This window comes from Poromitra crassiceps (genome assembly GCF_964638095.1).
Source record: "Poromitra crassiceps genome assembly, chromosome: 17".
Taxonomy (NCBI): domain Eukaryota; kingdom Metazoa; phylum Chordata; class Actinopteri; order Beryciformes; family Melamphaidae; genus Poromitra; species Poromitra crassiceps.
Genome location: NC_139635.1, coordinates 24,711,461 through 24,731,484, shown reverse-complemented (window position 1 = coordinate 24,731,484; position 20,024 = coordinate 24,711,461). Strand labels below are relative to the sequence as shown.

At 43.1% G+C, this 20,024-nt stretch overlaps 1 protein-coding gene across 1 annotated transcript; it reads left to right on the top strand.

The window, feature by feature from the left end:
- The first annotated feature begins 8,005 nt into the window (after window positions 1-8,005).
- On the top strand, window positions 8,006-15,365 carry LOC310791960 (GATOR1 complex protein DEPDC5-like). The gene is made up of 6 exons (XM_083653648.1): window positions 8,006-8,254; window positions 8,779-8,842; window positions 8,952-9,039; window positions 9,444-9,490; window positions 10,967-11,052; window positions 15,313-15,365. The coding sequence occupies exons 2-6, from the start codon at window positions 8,785-8,787 to the stop codon at window positions 15,343-15,345; spliced, it is 312 nt and encodes a 103-aa protein (XP_083509774.1). The 5' UTR covers window positions 8,006-8,254; window positions 8,779-8,784; the 3' UTR covers window positions 15,346-15,365.
- The last annotated feature ends 4,659 nt before the right edge of the window (window positions 15,366-20,024 follow it).

Sequence of the window (20,024 nt, the reverse complement as noted above, 5' to 3'; positions counted from 1 at the left end):
TATGGCACTGTGATGACACGTGAATAGATAACTCATCCATAATAACATGTTTGCATGCTAAAGGAAATACACACCGCGTGGAAGATGTCCTCTCTGGAGTCATTAGATTGCTGCATGTTGCGCTCCTCCAAATGGTAAATACGCAGCTTCAGGTGAAAGTTCTCTTTCTCCAGAGTGTCGATTTTCTGTGTGGGTAAATGTAACAAAACAAATATAGAACTGTTTTAATAAGCAGGGGGAAAAGACTTGACATATACTGAACAATAAATATATAATAAATATATCGCTGTTTTAATAAGCAGGGGAAAAAGACTTGACATACTGTATACTGAACAAGAAATGGTGATTATTATGAAAAGGGCAGCAAACATTTGAATCACCACAAAGTAGTAAATGATTGACAAAGTAACTCTGGCTCTGCTGTAAATGAAGGGAGGCATCTATGCTTGTATGTGTGTGTGTGTGTGTGTGTGTGTGTGTGTGTGTGTGTTGTGTGTTTATGTATGTGTGTGCGTGTGTGTGTGTGTGTGTGTGTGCCAGTGTGTCATAGAATAGATTTTAAAATACTGTTATTAGTCTATAAATCACTTAATGGCCTAGGCCCAAAATACATAGCTGAATTGCTCCCACGCTATGAACCGTCTAGAACTCTTAGGTCAACAGGGTCCAGCAGATTAACTGTCCCTAGGATCAAATCAAATCATGGGAAGGCTGCATTTACCCACTATGCTTCTGCTAGCTGGAACAAATTGCCTGAAGACCTCAGATCTGCCCCAACCGTACTTACTTTTAAAAATAGACTAAAGACTTTTATGTTTACCGTCGCTTTTAACTGCTGACAGCTACTATGCAAACCCAATGAGTCCTCTATAAGTTTTAGCTCTTTCTGCAACTGCTGCGCCTGTTGCTTATTGCACTTTTTATACTCTTTTTTTTTTAAGTTTTGTTGTGATGCTTTTAAATGTCCATTTTATTTCTTCTTTTCGTTTATTTTCCTGTCAACCATTTTATGTGCTTAATGAAGTTGCTTAATGCAGCGTCAGGTTAATGGAGGGCTGTTTCATGAGTCTTGATATGAATCACTCACACTCCAATAGTCCTTCATGGTGAAAGCACTGGAAGCTTTCATGGGCCACCTCTCATCTGGGAAGGAGGGAGCTGTAAAACACGTCTCATATGGGAAGGAGGGAGCTGTAAAACACGTCTCATATGGGAAGGAGGGAGCTGTAAAACACGTTGGAAAGGAAGAAAGAGTCACAGTCGTTCATTCAAACTCATTGAGTCACATTTACATTGTGCAGAATCCTCCCTTGTTTATAAGAATAATCCATCCTCCCTGCTTTCAGGAATGATCCGTAATCTGCTGCCACTTTATAGTGAACAACAGCTCTTTTTTTTAACAACAACAACAACAACAACAACAACAACAATAATAATAATAATAATAAACAATTATTGTTTTTCCATTTAAATGTCTGGAAGAGCTCAGAAATAAAATGGTCAAATCAGAATTTTAGTTGCTTTATGTGATCAAATTGTGTTCAATGGGCATAATGATATTGTCTCATATCGAGCGCAGGCCCCTGAATCGAATTGAATGGAAATTGGATCGGGGCAGAATTTGTGGTATCAGCAAATATCGTATCGTTGCCTAAAGAACCAACCAATATAATATCGTATTGTGATTAAACTTGTGTTATCTCCCTCCTAGTCCCAGTCAAAGAAGGCAAAAAAGAATCTGATTGGTTGGCTGATATTAGCAGCAAATGTATAATGTATCTTAAGGAGCAATTATAATTTTGTCTTCATTTTAGTTCCTCTGTAAGATGATGATCTAACAAGATGCTGTGGAAACAATCCACATTGTTGTCTGTCACATGTTTACCGTTACACATGTTATGACGACTGACATGACACTGTCATTACATGACATGACACCTGTCATGTCATGTAATGACAGTGTCATGAACATGAAGGAGGCTTTATGAATGTTTGACTGTTGTCATTAAGTGTCATTCGGTCAATTATTATCTCAGAGGCCTTTTTCACAGTGGCCATTTTGCGTCGAACAGGCAGGGTAAGCACAGGTGCCAGCAAAACATTAATGAGGGATTTCCAACTTCCTTGGTTACAAGTGGGAAAGCCTCATGAATGTTTTGCTTGCCCCTGTGTTTACCCTGCCTTTCCGACACAAAATGGCCGCTGTGAAAAAGGCCTATGACATAATTTACCGAATGACACTTAACGACAACAGTCACACGCTTTCATAAAGCCTCATTCATGTCAGCTTTGGAGAAACACGTGTAGTACCAGGAGGTCACAGCTAGGAGGTCACAGCAAAGATCCAGTGGCAGTACTAATGAACACACAGGGGAGGAAGAGCCAGAACAGAGAGAGAGAGAGAGAGAGAGAGAGAGAGAGAGAGAGAGAGTTACCTGGCATGCTGTCTGTGGCATCTATGGCGTGAGGCAGTCTGCAGCCAGGGAGAAGATTCTTCTCTTCATTGCCAACTGTGGCCTTAAGCACCTCGGCCCTCGCCTTGGCCACCAGTGCTTCAGAGTGCGAGGAGGACCTGCTGTTACATGTCTCGCTGCTGGTGCTGCTTCCATGTCGGCTGCTGGCCCTGTGAAGTGCAGCGGGAGGCGGGGACTTGATGGGGGAGGAGGAGAGCTCGTGGAGCCCCGTGTCGTCCCGCAGATGCTGGTCCTGAAGCTGCGAGTTGAAAGCAAGAGGGCAGACGTCAAAAACAAGCGACCGCTGGCTTCACAGTCAACAGGTCAAAGAAAATAAGAAGACGCAGGCAAGAAAAGAAAGAAAGAAAGAAAGAAACACACAATAGGAGGCTGTTTTGGATTGTGTTTTTTTTTAAGAAAGAAAGCTGGTGGGAGTAAAGTGAGCAAGTCACCTGTATCAGCTGGAACGAGAAGTCAAACGAACACTCTGAGAACGACAGCTCGTTGTCCGTGTCCTCGATGGGAGGAACAGAGAACGACAGCTCGTCGTTCACGATGGGAGGCCAGGCTTCCCTCCCATTCAGAGCTGCCTGAGGTCTGACTGGGAGCCTTTGGTGGCCAACACCCAGGATCTTTGGCCGTGTCACCTTGCTGTCGGCTCTGGTGTGCTGAGGCGGTGGACAGACAGGAAGTCGCTGGCTGCTGCTCACGCTGCCTTTGGGGAAGACAGCAGGCTTGGAGTTGCCGCGCGTCATGATGGACCTGGAGAGACACACACACACACACACACACATTATACGCACAATTTGACACAACACACTTATACACAGCTGTACATAAACACATATAGGCCTACATATCTTTAATCTTCTATTAGGGATGTTAATGATTAACCCACAATGCGTTCTGTGGAACTCACTGTAGGCTATATTAACTTTGATAACAGCAGAGGACATAACGTTACTTCACCCAAACTACTGGTGGGCCATGGAAACAGAAATGGGGAGGCAAGAAGTGGTCAAAACATAGCGTTCACTCCAGCGTGGGAGTGAACACACACACGCACACACACACACACGCACGCGCACGCGCACACGCACACACACACACACACACACACAGCACTTTGGGGTGAGCTGAACTGGCGGCGTGGATTTGATCAGTGTTGGGCAAGTTAACTTTCCAAATGTAATATACTACATATTACTAGTTACCTTCATTTGAAAGCAATAAGATACTTAAATATGTGCTTTCATAAAAATAAAAAAATACTTGATAAAGTAACTGGTATAATATGACTGAAATCCTATTGGTAATTAGTTATTTACTGCTAAAAGTAATATATTGTAACGAAGTGGGTATTCGTCCAAGGAACTGGAGACTTGAAGTTGGTACAGGCTTTTTATTCTTGTCTTCACAATACACGCTCCTAGCAGCTAGCTTCGCTGCTAGCTCTAAACCACCCGGTCAGCTCGCCCACCCTGGCCTGACTGGCCTCCGCCCCGGCCGCTGGTCACATATATCCCCTTCCCCCTAGGAACACACCCCCACATATCAGTTCCTAGCCAAGCACGGAAACACCCCAATACACGTAATTACCCGATACGCTACATATCCCCCACACAAATTTAATGTCGCTTCCACGCGACATGCACAACCCACACACATCCCCCTGTACCAAAACACACCCAACACAATATTTTTTCCCATCACCACATCAAATTCTAATTCCCCAACAAACAGTCTTTTCTTTTCAGCACCCCCGTCATAATGTCCAGTTTTTCATTAGGTACTCCGTAATGTCTAGTTTTCCATTAGGTACCCCCATAATGTCTAGTTTCCCATTAGGCACTCCATAATGTCTAGTTTTCATTATTTCCTTTCTTTTTCACACATTTAAATTCAACCCACATTTCCCACATTTAGTCCCTTTTAAACCCCCCCTTTTGTTTGTTCCAGTAGCCAAATGCACGAACGAGCACCGGATCGACATCCTCGTCCTCCCGTCTCCACTCGCGCCCGTCGACTCTCCAGCTGACCCTGGCGTCGTCCTCCCGGCCTCGCACTCGCTCGTTTTTCCGTCCCCCTCCTCCAGGGTTGAGGACAGCAGAGCGAACACCACCGGCGTCGATCTTCCCCTCGGCTCTCCGCTCGTTTTTCCGTCCCCCTCCTCCAGGGTTGAGGACAGCAGAGCGAACACCACCGGCGTCGATCTTCCCCTCGGCTCTCCGCAGTGCAACGTTAGGGGGTGTATAGCGGTTAGGCTGGGCCGGTTCCCCCGGCGGTAACCCCTCTCGCTCACTCGGAGACACGAGCGTCGCTCTCCCGACTGTAACAACGCTGCAGACGATGTCCCTCTGGCTGTTCCCCTGCAGCACCGTTCTCCTATCCGTCACCACGTTCTCTTCTCCCCGGCTGCTCACGCTCTTCCCAGCCTGCGTCTCACCTCCGGCCTCCACACTCTCAGTGCAGTCCCTGGCCAAGTGCTCCGGTGACTGGCAAGTCCAGCAGAGTCTCACCTGTCTGCCACCTGCACGTCTCTCTTCTCCCGCTGCCCCCCGATCTCCGACAGCCTCTGGACACTCTCTGGCTAGATGTCCGATCGCGCTACATGCCCAGCAGGCTCCCTGCTGTCCATGTCGTTGTCCCGCATACCCGGTCCGTCTCCCGGAACCGCATCGGCACCACCTCGCCACGTGGCCCGGCTCTCTGCAGGTCCAACACAGTCTCTTCCGTGGCTCTTCCGGCCGCTCTCCCCGCTGCATTACCTCCGCGCTCATCAAGTCCACCCGCTGCATGACTTCTCGCAGCGCCCGCATCACCTCTACTGCCCAGGCAGGAGTCTCTTCTACCAGCCGTCCGACCTCTCTCAACACACGGGCCTCCATGCCCGCCAGCATCGAGCTGATCCCCGCCGTCAGCTCTCCTTTCCTCCCGTTCACCGATGGCCATTCTCCGGAGATACTTGATTCTCCGCGCACCATCGCACGTGGTTTTAGCAGCTAGCAGTTAGCAGTTAGCACCCCTGGTAGCTAACTTACTAGCGCTAGTTTCTAGAGCCAAAAAGCCGCACCACCCGTCTCTTTTGCCGTTCCTTCTCACCCTCTCCCCTCTCGGCCGAATCAGAGGCGTTACCGCCTTACTGTCTGGCACCAATGTAACGAAATGGGTATTCGTCCAAGGAACTGGAGACTTGAAGTTGGTACAGGCTTTTTATTCTTGTCTTCACAATACACGCTCCTAGCAGCTAGCTTCGCTGCTAGCTCTAAACCACCCGGTCAGCTCGCCCACCCTGGCCTGACTGGCCTCCGCCCCGGCCGCTGGTCACATATATCCCCTTCCCCCTAGGAACACACCCCCACATATCAGTTCCTAGCCAAGCACGGAAACACCCCAATACACGTAATTACCCGATACGCTACAATATTATGTAATATGTTCCTTTTGTAGGGAATTACCCCAACAATAATTGACCGTTAAGGGGTTCCATTTTGAAATGTGAAAATCTTCCAGGGCCTTTAACCCTTTAATCACAACTCTGATCAACACACCAGACTAAGATGATGTACTGTATTTCCCTATATGTTTTTTATATTATATGTTTTTTTTATTTCATTAACAGAGCATGTGAACTGGGGCATAAGGGAAATTAATAATCCATCCACATACAAAACATTTAGGTAAAATACTTAAAAGCAGATTGCAAACATTTTCTTCCCCCTTACTCATCAGAAGTATTTGCATGCATAACACATTTGTTGAGACAAAATGTGATGAGCAACAACACAAGAAATCAATCCACAAGTTATTAATGCTAGGCTGTGAAAAATGCTACCATCTGTAAAGGGGAGACTCGTCGGTACATTCAGATAAATTGAGATGAGAGGTCAAGGGACCCCTTTGAAATAGTTTTCCCTCACCAAAATGTAACCTATGTTTAGAGCGTTATTTAGGCCCCTTCCCTGCAAGCTAGCATATTATGCTCGGTATCAATGGCTGCCTTATAGGCCTTCTAGTTTCTTCTGATAACAGGATATTTATTGTAGCTTTAAAACTGACCCTTCTACAGTCTTTTGATTGCCCGTGAAAATCGGGAGTGTGTTGGCAGACCACTCGCGGCCCACCTGCAGTACCGGCTAGTGGGCCGCGGCCCACAGTTTGGGAATCACTGTATCCAACGGTTAAGGAAAATACATGAAAAAAAACAGTCTAGAAGTGATAGCATCAATGTGTGCTAACTGTCCATATGAGCTAACGTTATGTTTCACAACATGACTGACCTGGCAGGTGCCTGATAAATAAATTCATCGAAATAACACCAACTCAGACTGCAATCTCAGACTATTTATTTATTTTCAGTTCGTGATATAACCTCTCTTTCCTGGCTGGACGGTGCTTAGACCTTCGGCTCTAAACAGGTGCTCGCAGCGAGCTCCGAGGCGAACGCACAAACGCACAATCACAGACAGATAGCTTCGAACGAAGACTATCGTCCACTTTTAAAACCGTATGGAAACTGTAAGATGAGGGAGACAGACGTGTGTAGCTACGGAGACATTGTTAGTTGAAGATTTTAATCGAAATTTTAATTGTTGTTGTTAAATAAAACGTTAGCTAGCTCTCAGCTAGCTGGATGCAGTTTCAAGACCTAACGTGATGGAGGCCGTTCTGAGTTGCAGAGTAGAAGACCGTTTGTTTGTTTGAACAAACGAACAAACAAACAAACAAACAAACAAACAAACAAACAAACAAACGAACAAACAAACAAACAAACAAACAAACAAACTACACTTACCTTAAAATGTGTTGCTGTCGTAGTTGCTGTCGTAGTTTCTGTCGTAGTTTCTGTCGTTGTTTCACTGATGAGTGATGACTCGACTGACAACTCTGACCGTGGATGAGCAATGAGCATCTGATGGCGCGCCGTTATTTTTAAATGCCCGAAAGCGGTGCTGTGATTGGTTCCGGATCGTCACGTGACATCATGTAGAGATCCTTTTCACGGGCGCCATCTTGTGCCAAAAAGGCAGAATAAACACAGGTGCAAGCAAAATGAGGGTTTCCAGATTCCAATCATGGAAGGTGGAAACCCTTTAGTTAGTGTTTTGCAGCATTTCTGCAGTTTTGGGTAATTATCATCCAGTCAAATGCATTTACTTACATTATTTATGTAGGCCTACAATATTTTTTATAGCACACACTAATTCATTTTTAAAATGTAGTTACTCAATTACAGTTACTGAATTCTGAAATAGTAACTGGGCTAGCTACTAGTTACTTTAGAACATGACAATAATGGCAAAAATGCTGTATTATATCATGAATGGGATCACTTGGGTGGACAATGGGTGGACACATGGGTGGACATTGTAAATAGTTAGCACTGAGAAGATGATACAATTCAGTAGGTGGCGGTAATGCAATATTTTGGATGCCAACCGCCGTCAAACCAAACAGAAGAAGAAGGTGGGCTGCTGGGAGCCAATCAGCGAGAGCCCACGCGGACGACATTTCCTTGTTTTGGAGGAAGTGGAAAAGCTGCTCAGTTTCAGTAGTAAACAGCTCTGAATCGAGCTTTCCATAAACAACTATTCTGCCTTATTTTATTTAAATGTGTTCTCAAGGCACTTGCTTACTTCATCTTTAGTAACTTAACTGAGGTTCGTGGGTAGTGTTGTTAGTTGTTCATGGTTAGACAGTATTAGTTTAGTTATTATCAGTTCTTGTCTCAGCATGCTAGGCTAGGAAATGTCAACAACACGGGACAGTTAGCTAGCTAACGTTACTGGCTGCTTGTTCAGGTAAAAGTTAACTCCTTTTATATGCTGCTCATTTGTCACATTTTGATTGAGTAACCAAACATAGTTGTGCTGACTAGGGTTAAAAGCTTTTCTGACTGCCCCGATACTGTCCTGTATGGAGAGAAGATGGTACATTATGTCGAACTCCATTCAACAAATCTGGCAGTTTTGTGACCGTGCGTCTCATAGAACATGACTCGGGACCTCTAATGTCATCGTTAGGGCTCACTGGACAATTCGGCACAATGAGATTCACCATCTTAATCTAAATAAAAGACAAACCTCCCACCACTGTGTGGAAGATTATGAGAATAACAGGTGGAACTATTCTAAAGGTTGACATCTTGTTTAAATGAGTGCTATTTTGATCATATATGCCAAATTGATAAGATTTTTGAATAGGTTTTTAGCAAGACCACCTCTCCATAAAAGAGAAGGAATCAGGGCAGACTCGCATATACATACAATTACAAACCTTTATAGAAACTTAATGAACTCGATCTTGATTGTTATCCCTCTGCTAGTTCATCATGAAGACTAATAAATCATATAAGCTTGTGGTGCACAAGAAAGGCTTTGGCGGGAGTGGTAAGTGAAACAAAGTCACTTCATACTTTTTAAAGATTTGGTTTCCATTTGGCTTCAATTACACACATTTTTACACACATTTTCAAATGTTTTTTTTTCTGTTGAACAGATGATGAGTTGGTTGTCAACCCCAAAGTTTTCCCTCAAGTCAGTCTTGGGGATATAATCGAGATCGCACACCCCACTGATGAATACAGGTGAGCCTGCATAACAGAGTGACTTATGCCTTCAGCTGATCCTTAGTGTGTTGTTAATATTCTTCTTCCCCTGATCTCTTAAACCACGGGGTTTCAAAGTCTGAGACACAAAGCTTGGAAAACGCTCAATTCCTGAATGCCTATGAGATCATCATTGTGTTATTTGATCCCATAGACACTCAACAATTGTGCCAAGATAGCCAGATATTGCTGTTTGACATACTTCAGATTAGACCAAATTACAGAGAAAGGTCTGTCGAATGCCATTTATTTGTTTCTGACTCTAGGAAAGTGAGAAAAACAGTCAGCCTCCCCTGAAACTGTTTGGAGCCCCCCTGGGGAGGCCTGCCTCCCTCTTTGAAAACCTCTCCCTTAAATAATTATCCTCTCTTTTAAATTCCCAGTCCTCTCCTGCTGCAGGTGAAGAGTCTCAAAGAAGACCTTCAGAAAGGTACATGAATTATGGTCTGACACCGTATGTATTTCACAGTGTGTTTGTCATGTACAAGCGATTAGATGAGACTAGATTATATAACACTTTCATGATCTCTGCAGTGCCGAAATCGATTAGTCGACTGATGTAATTTTGATAATCGATTCATCGTTTTAGTAATTTATCATGTAAAAATACGAAACATTTGCAGGTTACAGCTTAACAAATGCTAAAATGTGCTGCTTTCCTCTGTTTCATATCCGTATAAAATTGATAATTTTGGGCACTTGTGAAACCTCTGATGGGCAGTTGTCATTTTATTTTCAATACTATGTTTATTGGCTTTTGTTCATTTAAATAACCAGAACATCCACATTGAAACAAACTAAAATAAAACCCTCCCTGCAATGACCAATAATATTCTTGGTACAAAGAGATGCTTAACATAATATCAAATACAGGTACAAAATAGGTAATTAAATACAAGAAAAACATACTTATACATGAAACACAATAAATTATATAAACAAGTAGACAAATTTAAACAGGAGCGAAGGTAAAAAAAGAAAAAATCTGTCATCATCCTATGCTTTCCCCTCATTCACAACCATCTTGCTCTAGCTATAATGCAAATTACAAGTTACTTTCCATTAGGCCAGGTAGTCCAAAGTCCGGCCCGGGGGCCAATTGCGGACCGATTTTAAGTGGCCCTCGGCTTGGCTCTCAAAATCTACTGTAAATAATAATATAATAATATATGTGGCCCTCCACACAGTATTAACAAGCAAGTTCAATTTGCATTTTCTGTTCACCTAACGATGACATCACTATCATACAGTCTGTAGACAAGCACCAAGTAGGACCAACACAGGCACAACTAATGTTATCAGATGGTAAACAAAATCCTTAAGAGTACAGAGTACACATGCAGGGAAATAAGGTGGCAATTTCTTCAATGCACTTAATCCAACTGTCAGTTTATTAGGATTAAAAAGGTGTCATTTGACCGGCGTAATATAAATCCTGAGCTCTATTTATACTGTAACAGTTTGCCTCTGGTGTTTCTAGTCTGGGTTTTGGGCCTGAAGGCATGTATCCTCCCAGAGATCATGTATCCTCCCAGAGCTTTCTAGCTGAAGATCCTTCTCTTATGCAGATAGACAAGAAAGGGAGTTGTCTTTAGAACCTGCTAGTAATATATCAACATTTTTACAGGCGGTTGTCATTTGTGACATTTTATAGAATAAATTGAATAATCGAGGGGCCGAAGTGTTCAATATGAGAAATATGCATTGTAGCTATTTACATGGTCAGATATGGAGCTGGCGGTGACATAACAAACATTTATCATATCGCTGTTGTCATGTGAAAACCGTGTATCTCCAATTTTGGTTGATTTTCCACCTGCTGTCCCATCGGTAGAATATACAAAAGCATACTGCCATTGCCCTTCACTAAGAATATCTAACTGATGGATATTTTCTCCTAATCTAGAGACAATCAGCGTGGACCAGACAGTGGCACAGGCCTTCAAGCTGCGGGCGTACCAGGATGTCATTGTGAACATCGTGGACCCTAAGGTAAATTTTCCCTAAGGTAAATTCTCTCTGTGGCGGGACCATATTTAAGTTCAACAGCAGCTCTTAGCGGCATTTCTGCAATTCATTCCCTATGGTAAGGACGCGCTAAGCGCTAAGCTCGTCTTTCAAGGAATGCACCTGGCGTTTAAGCGTTCTTGGCGGCTCGTGTTTTTTGATGGAGCGCTCTGGGCATCTCAAGATGAAAAAAGTTGAACATTTGGAGGAAAAGCACGCTGCTCATCAATGTCACTCCTCCTACCTCTTCTCCTGCCATGACTTGTAGAGGATGAGCCAGAGAACTAGACTTTGTACTTGTAGCTGTAATGACTTGTAGAGGATGAGCCAGAGAACTAGACTTTGTACCTATAATGACTTGTAGAGGATGAGCCAGAGAACTAGACTTTGTAGCTGTAATGACTTGTAGAGGATGAGCCAGAGAACTAGACTTTGTAGCTGTAATGACTTGTAGAGGATGAGCCAGAGAACTAGTCTTTGTAGCTATAATGACTTGTAGAGGATGAGCCAGAGAACTAGACTTTGTAGCTGTAATGACTTGTAGAGGATGAGCCAGAGAACTAGACTTTGTAGCTGTAATGACTTGTAGAGGATGAGCCAGAGAACTAGACTTTGTAGCTGTAATGACTTGTAGAGGATGAGCCAGAGAACTAGACTTTGTAGCTGTAATGACTTGTAGAGGATGGGCCAGAGAACTAGACTTTGTAGCTGTAATGACTTGTAGAGGATGAGCCAGATAACTAGACTTTGTAGCTGTAATGACTTGTAGAGGATGAGCCAGAGAACTAGACTTTGTAGCTATAATGACTTGTAGAGGATGGGCCAGAGAACTAGACTTTGTAGCTGTAATGACTTGTAGAGGATGGGCCAGAGAACTAGACTTTGTAGCTGTAATGACTTGTAGAGGATGGGCCAGAGAACTAGACTTTGTAGCTGTAATGACTTGTAGAGGATGAGCCAGAGAACTAGACTAGACTGTAGCTATAATGACTTGTAGAGGATGAGCCAGAGAACTAGACTTTGTAGCTGTAATGACTTGTAGAGGATGAGCCAGAGAACTAGACTTTGTAGCTGTAATGACTTGTAGAGGATGAGCCAGAGAACTAGACTTTGTAGCTGAAATGACTTGTAGAGGATGAGCCAGAGAACTAGACTTTGTAGCTATAATGACTTGTAGAGGATGGGCCAGAGAACTAGACTTTGTAGCTGTAATGACTTGTAGAGGATGGGCCAGAGAACTAGACTTTGTAGCTGTAATGACTTGTAGAGGATGGGCCAGAGAACTAGACTTTGTAGCTGTAATGACTTGTAGAGGATGAGCCAGAGAACTAGACTAGACTGTAGCTATAATGACTTGTAGAGGATGAGCCAGAGAACTAGACTTTGTAGCTGAAATGACTTGTAGAGGATGAGCCAGAGAACTAGACTTTGTAGCTGTAATGACTTGTAGAGGATGGGCCAGAGAACTAGACTTTGTAGCTGTAATGACTTGTAGAGGATGAGCCAGAGAACTAGACTTTGTAGCTGTAATGACTTGTAGAGGATGGGCCAGAGAACTAGACTTTGTAGCTGTAATGACTTGTAGAGGATGAGCCAGAGAACTAGACTAGACTGTAGCTGATGAGCAGCGCGCTTTTCCTCCAAATGTTCAACTCTTTTCAGCGTGAGACACCCAGAGCGCTCCGCCAAAAACACTAGACGCTGAGAGCGTTTAAACCAGGGGTGGGCAACTATTTTTCATGGGGGGCCACATAAGAAACCCAGATTGTTGCCAGGGGCCGAACAAATATTGTCATGCCGTAACCCATGGATGGGCAACTTTGATGATAGAGATTGCCACAAAAAATGTCCTCGCTACCAGGTTTTGCTGAGGGCCGAACGGCGCCAGCATGAAAAATTTGGGGCATTTGAAGCCAGGTTTAGAGGAATAACTCATTTTAAATTAACAGTTGTGATGTCATTATTCAGTCTTAAACACCAATATTTGATCCTTTTCTCACTCACTCCTATGTCACCACCTGCTCTCAGGGCTTGAAATTAACTTTTTTGACCACCTGCCAATATGGCTGCTAGATTTTAAAGTGACCAGCCAATTAGAATTTCCACTAGCCGAAATGTTTTTCTTGAAATAAACCAGACTATGAGTGGGTTAATTTAAGCATTAGTATCAGTAAGTGGCCCGGGATGATCAAAGCCTGTGTTGAGGGTCACACGAACAAAAATGCACTCTTGAAGCTAAATGAATCCAAAACCAACAAGTTAATTATTTAAATTTCTACTTCAATGTTGCATTTTAGTCATAAAGATTACTGAAAGATATTCCATATTCATTACATTACATACATTACATTACGTCATTTGGCAGACGCTTTTATCCAAAGCGACTTACAATAACACATTTTTGTCAGCAATAGAGCAATCAACTATGCAACACAGTCTATGACAACTACAACATCTGAAGGAATAGTGGTAAAGTTAAGTTATTCTAACTAAGTTAGAAGTTAAAGTCGAACTGAACCTGTTCGTCACGTGCATAATGAGTCCGTTTCAGACTGAAAACATAGTTTGTCTAAGATGACAGGTTGAGAGGCGGGTCATAGTATCATGTCGATGATTTTATTTGACAATTCTGGGGACTGGGTTGGGCTTTGGCCAATCCTGGCGTGTTCCGCCTCCAAATCAAGTGGGATTCAGTGTGTTGTGGCGCTCCCCTCGGGAAGAGCCTTTTGACGGGACGAGTGGAGCTCAGCGAGCCGCAGGCAGCCAGCTGCCTTCGTGTTGCCGAGCGGAGAGTGCAGCACGTCGGCCTGGAATCTCCGAAGTGCAACCCCTGACAACCAAGCTCTCGGATGCGCGCGCCATTATCGCTGCTGTAAATACGATATCCCTGGAATGCGCATTTTAACAAGCCAGTTACATTTCTTTGCATTCTTAGAGATTATAGTTTTTGTTTTTTGTTCATGTTTCTAACAATTGGCCAAGTTAGTAGTTAGTTTATGGGATAGGAATTCTGCCAGATGACAGGCACTAGGCGCCATTTTCTACTTCATTTGGAAGAGAAAATTATCCAGAAATGAAGATTTGATTGACAGCTGCATGTCGTGATATGATTGGCTGAAATGGGGTAGAAATTTGATAGTACTAGGTGACGTCAGCAAACTGTACATTACTGTTATCAATAAAATCTTGAAAAATGAACTTTTGATGTGAAAAAGTGTGAAAAACTAAAGAAATTAGATTGTTGTGATTTTGTTTGCATACATTATTACATCGGTGCACTGCATACCCAGGTATTTGAATTAAAAGAAAAGAAAAGTCATTTTTGGGTTCAGCTCGACTTTAAGTTAGTTATATTCCAGACTGAAATGCTATAACAGAAGAGTATTGGCCAGAATGACATGAACATTTGGACACTTATTCAGAGGGTATCTTGCATGTTGCGTTCAGGTGCACTGTAAAAAAAAAAAAAAAAAAAAAAAAAATCTTTTCAATTCAATCGCGGGCCACACAGGTGCCCGAGGGCCGCGGGCTGTATTTTGCCCATGTGTGGTTTAACGTGCTTCCTTACCATAGAGAATGAATTGTAGAAAGGCGCTGGCAGCTCAAATAAGGGCATTGTGTCTACACGGCCGCTAACACAGTAAAGTTGAGGCTTAATTCCATTGTGGTCCGCAAAATCAGCGCCCAACGTGGGGCTCGAACCCACGACCCTGAGATTAAGAGTCTCATGCTCTACCGACTGAGCTAGCCGGGCTGCCTTAAGTTCTTTACAGTGCACTATATGTGCCAGCCTGCAGCCCCCCTCCTCCCCCACAGTCCATTCATAGTCAATGAGGGTAGACAGTGTGTCAGGCTCCAACACTGGGTGCAGCAGGGGGCTGTGTGAAAAACATGCATCAGTCATATAGTGAGAGAGTACAGGGTGATCCTGCTTTAAGGGGATGCAACCTGACATCATGCTGCAGCTGCCAATCACCTGGACACACACACACACACACACACACACACACACACACAGCTCTGCTCTGTCTGTTTCACTCTCGTCTCTTCTTATCCTCTCTCTCTCTCTCTCTCTCTCTCTCTCTCTCTCTCTCATAAGTCGTGGCTTATGTGACAGGTGTCAAGGGTCAGAGGGTACACTGTCACACGCTTTTTGGTTGATGATGGTTCTGAAATGTCTTGTTGAGGATGGGCCAGAAAGTGAGTTTTGAAATCCAGAAATGTAAATTGATTTCATCCACCCAGGCAGTGGTTAGAGGAGGCCATGAGAGAAAATGAGCCTGGATCGTGTTTCATCTTCCTGGTTGGCACCAAGAGTGACCTGCTGGTGAGTGTATGGATGATTTTTTGATCACTTGCAATGAATGTTACCAGTTTTTAATATTTTCTTTTGAGCAGATTTTTATCATTTTCTGCTTTGACCTCATTGTCTTCTCCTTCAGCCCTCAGGAACGGCACAGGACAGAGAAAGACGCCATCAGGATGGCAACAGAGATGCAGGCAGAGTTTTGGGCTGTATCGGCCAAATCAGGTATGCTCACTCTCTTTTAGTCTCATAATTAAGTTAAATTAAATTAGGTTAGGGAAGGGGGGGGGGGGGGTGCTTTAATCAAAGTCTGACAAATTAAAATCTCCCGGACAAGAAGTCCAGTGAAATTATCTCCCTCTAAACACAATTTGAATTGTGATAGGCTCAAATTAAATTTCCACACATCTCCTTTTAAATAGCCTAGGTGAATATTTTTATGATGTGTATGTTATATAGCATACCTGGTCATTATGCGGCCCATCGGGTATAATAAGCATATAACACGGCCTGTCCTGATCTATTGCTTAATTATAAGAATGCCACCTTTTTGTCCATAATTGTTTTATGGGGTATTTTTCATACTAATCATGAGCCCAAAATGTTAATTCATACAAATGCTTAACCTGCACCATGCTCTTCAACTTTTATTGATTACATTGTATCGTGGTTGTATCAAATCATGAACCCAATATCGGAGATCAAATCAAACATATTTCCCTCTGTCTTAGGGGAGAATGTGCAGGAGTTTTTCTTCAGAGTGGCAGCTTTGGCCTTTGAGGACTCCATACTGAAGGACATGGAGGGAGGAGTCACACCCACCAGCATTGGACAAGGAAACAGTATCAGTAAGGAATCACTTTCATCTCATAACAAGCAGAGATTTCTGGTCCGTGAGTTCTCACATGACATACACCACCAGTCAAAGGTTTGACATGCAAAGTTATGCTTTAAATTGACAAGATTAACGTTGGCACCCCGTGGCACAATTAAAAAAAGTTGCATTATTCTCCGTTCACTGCCATTCATAATTTCTTCAGCGCTGGTACAGGGAGAAAGCAGGAAGTGACGTTTCACTTTGGCTCTCTATTGTGCTAGTGGCATTCTCTTCATCTCATGAGACCTTAAATCATATTAAATATAATCAAGTAAGCCGAATCTCAAGAACTCTTACTTTCATTTATTCTCTATCACAGATGATGTGAAGTGTGACGGTCTTTGATCATGTGAAGTGTGATGATCTTTGTGGCTGTTTGTGTCACCAGGATCGGACCGGGCCAACCTGGAGCAGACCGCTGCCAAAGACACCAGCAGAAACTGCTGCTGATGAGAAGACTGTTACTGTGAGCTTCGGCTGTGGGAAATAAAGTGTCTGACCGTCTAGAACTGGATTGTCATGTGCCTTTCCCCATCACCTTTATTAACTCATAAAAAACTGCCATGTATTGTGGAGATATGTATTATTAGGGTTCAACCAATAGGAGCTTCTGAAAGCCGACACAACATAGATATTTTTATATTGATGCCCCCCCCCATATGCAGTGTTTGAGCAATCATTATATTCTTGTCAAGGTGAAAAAGCCTCTGAAATAATCCATGTTGTTGCATACTTGTGTGGGATCTGAATCGGGTCAGGTTCATGTCTTCCCATAGACAACCAGTGTAGTATTGATCACTTCTACATGTGGAATCTGTATTCCAGGGGTTTTCAAAGTCCACGACTGGGCCTCTCCTCAGATGCCCTCCCCCATCACAATGATGTTATTTGATCCCATGGCCAGTTGGCCACTCAGCAATTGAGTCAAGATAGCCTGGTATTGCTGTTGACGTACTTCAGATACACCCAATATACATAAAAAAAACTGTCTGAAGGCATATATTTGTTCCACAAAACTGCTGTATCTTTGAACTATCTCTTGAACCAAATCACACACATTGAGGCTATTCTATGTGACCTTTGATAAGTTATGTAATAAATAATGTCATGTGCTTGGAGCCCCCGTGGAGAGGCCCGCCTCCCACTTTGAAAAGCCCTGATGTAATCAATCAAACTGCATCATATAATCATATCAGAGGTGGAGCACACTGACTGGACCAGATCCCATTTGTAATAACAAGTCTAGTCTAAGCTCGATACAGTATATTGATGTAATAGTGTGCAACATGTTATATATTTGAATCTTTCATTTATTACTTTCATGATAGTATTTGTTTGTTTATACAGTATTGTTTATTCTGTGGAATTTTGTCTCACCCATTCATATGGGTTGATTTAGCTCCTGATACTGTAAAGGTGTCATAAAGTGTCATTGAATCATACATGTTTGTCTCCGAGTAAGAAAAGTTTAAAGTCTATATGCTGCTCAAAGTATAAACAGGACAGAGAAATATAACATAATTACTTTTTTTAATCAACACATTATGATGTAATGGAGCAGCTATAGAGCTGATAATAGCCTACATTCATGACATCAGTATTTTTTGTCAATAAAACCTTTTATTGTTTAATAAAGTCATTTTTATCATGGGACTTCAAGCTGTCTGAGCTATTCTACTCTGATCATACTCAAGGATTTCAGCCATGCAAGACTCATAACCGTTATAATTATTACATCCATCATGGATAAGGACTCCGTCTATCTAGCCAAAGATTAAATAAATATGAAGATAATTCACATCTTATTCTGGCCTATTAAAACCCTCTCTGCTAGCCTGGAACGATGGACACTTTCAATTGGAATATGGATGGATAGTGAGCAGCTGTACACATCCGAGAACCTTTAGGAATATAGAGAGGCAAAGTCGACGTCACTTCATGCTTCACCATGCGCACGGTAGATTGTTTTAATCCGTTTTTTTCCGTCTCTCTCTCTTGATTCCAAATATAGCCTAGCTGCATCGATTGCCCAAGCAAAACTATTTTCTAAGCATTTGACGAAATGTAGATGGAAAAAAGAATGGCGGATGAAATCTCTTGGTGAGTATATGCCTAAACCTAAAGTGGGCGTAAATAAACGTACAGCCTGGTGCCGCAACGTTATCGTAACCAAAGCGAGATTTGGCTACAACCCCCTGCTGCTTTTTGGTTGGCTGATTCTAAAGCGCGATTGAATATGCTGGTTCCTAATTGGCTAACGCAGATTCAAACGACAGGCGGCACAACCAGCTGGCACCGGGTACTTGGCACCAGACCAGCTTGGCACAAGTTGACGTCAGAGCAGTGTAGAGAGTTAACGTTAGATGACCAGGCTACGGACGGCTACTTGACTTGACTTGACTGACTGCTAACACAATTCTCGCAAGCGAGACAAACAGCTAGTTTGTACTACTTAGTTTTTTTTCTTTAACCGCGGCGAAGTACTGTTTGATTGTAGGTCCGTGTTCACCCGGTGTTAGCGAATTAAATAATAACTTCGACCGAAGTGTGGACGCCGGAGACGATGGAGACTGGACTGCCCGGTCGCCGCAGTAAGTAGCCGTTAATCAACTCAAACACATTAAAATACACATAACTGAATCTACCCACAATTCAAAATGCTCAGTTAAGTGGGTTTGATGAAAGATATGGTGCACATCAGCTAGGTTTGATTACAGTGAACAAGGCCATCATTTGCATCCTGATCAGTTGTTTATGTAGGCTAACGTTAACGTTAGGTGTAATGTCTGCTCAGCTAGCATCTGCTAAATCCCTGCTTTTATCACTTCCAGAGTTGAGGAGGTTCAACTTCCAGCCGAAGGTCTCGGTGATTCTGGAGGAAGAGACCGTCTTCACTCCACCACCAACCATCAAACTGACCGTGAGTAGCCTGCTGCTTCAGCGATATTTTACATCTTTACATTGAAACGTTAGCATAGGTTAGCTAAACGCTTTCTTACTGTCACAGGCTAGCACAGCACGATGTAGATCATGTAAAATACAACCGTGGTTATTATCAAACAGTTTGATAACCACGGGTTAAGCCGGACCCCAGTTTGTCAAACTGGGGTTCGGGGACCGCCACGGGTCCTGGAGGGAGTTCCAGGGGTTCCCCAGCAAAATGATGAATTCAACTTCACCATTTTTTTTACAACAAGTTAACACACTGGAGAAGAATGACTCCGCCATTTTGTTATATCTCTATCTAAATAAAGATCGTTTCCTCCAAATCAAAGAATACAAATACAATTAATAGTAGGCTATTGTAGCTACTTTCATGTACTTTATTTTGAGTGGTTTTCATTTATTTAGGCCAAATTAACTTTGCATGTCCTCATAGGCTACTATGGATGTAAGTGGAAAGGGTTTATTGTGAAGAAGACGATAGCTGACATGTAAAAAGTAGTAATGGAGTGGACTTGTTTGTCATTGTGCTGTTGTTTTTCCTCATCAGAGACAGGCTGTGTGCTGCTCCTCCATCAGCTCTTCTGGGCCCCCTAGGCTGGCCATGAAGAGACGCAGTGATGAGTCCTTTGCTGACCAACCTGCTAAGAAAAAAGCTCTCAAAAGCAAGGTAGAGAACACACACACACACACACACACACACACACACACACACACACACACACACACACACACACACACACACACACACACACACACACACACACACACACACACACACACACACACACACAGGTACTGAAAGCAGGTAGAGAACCACAGTGCAGGGCT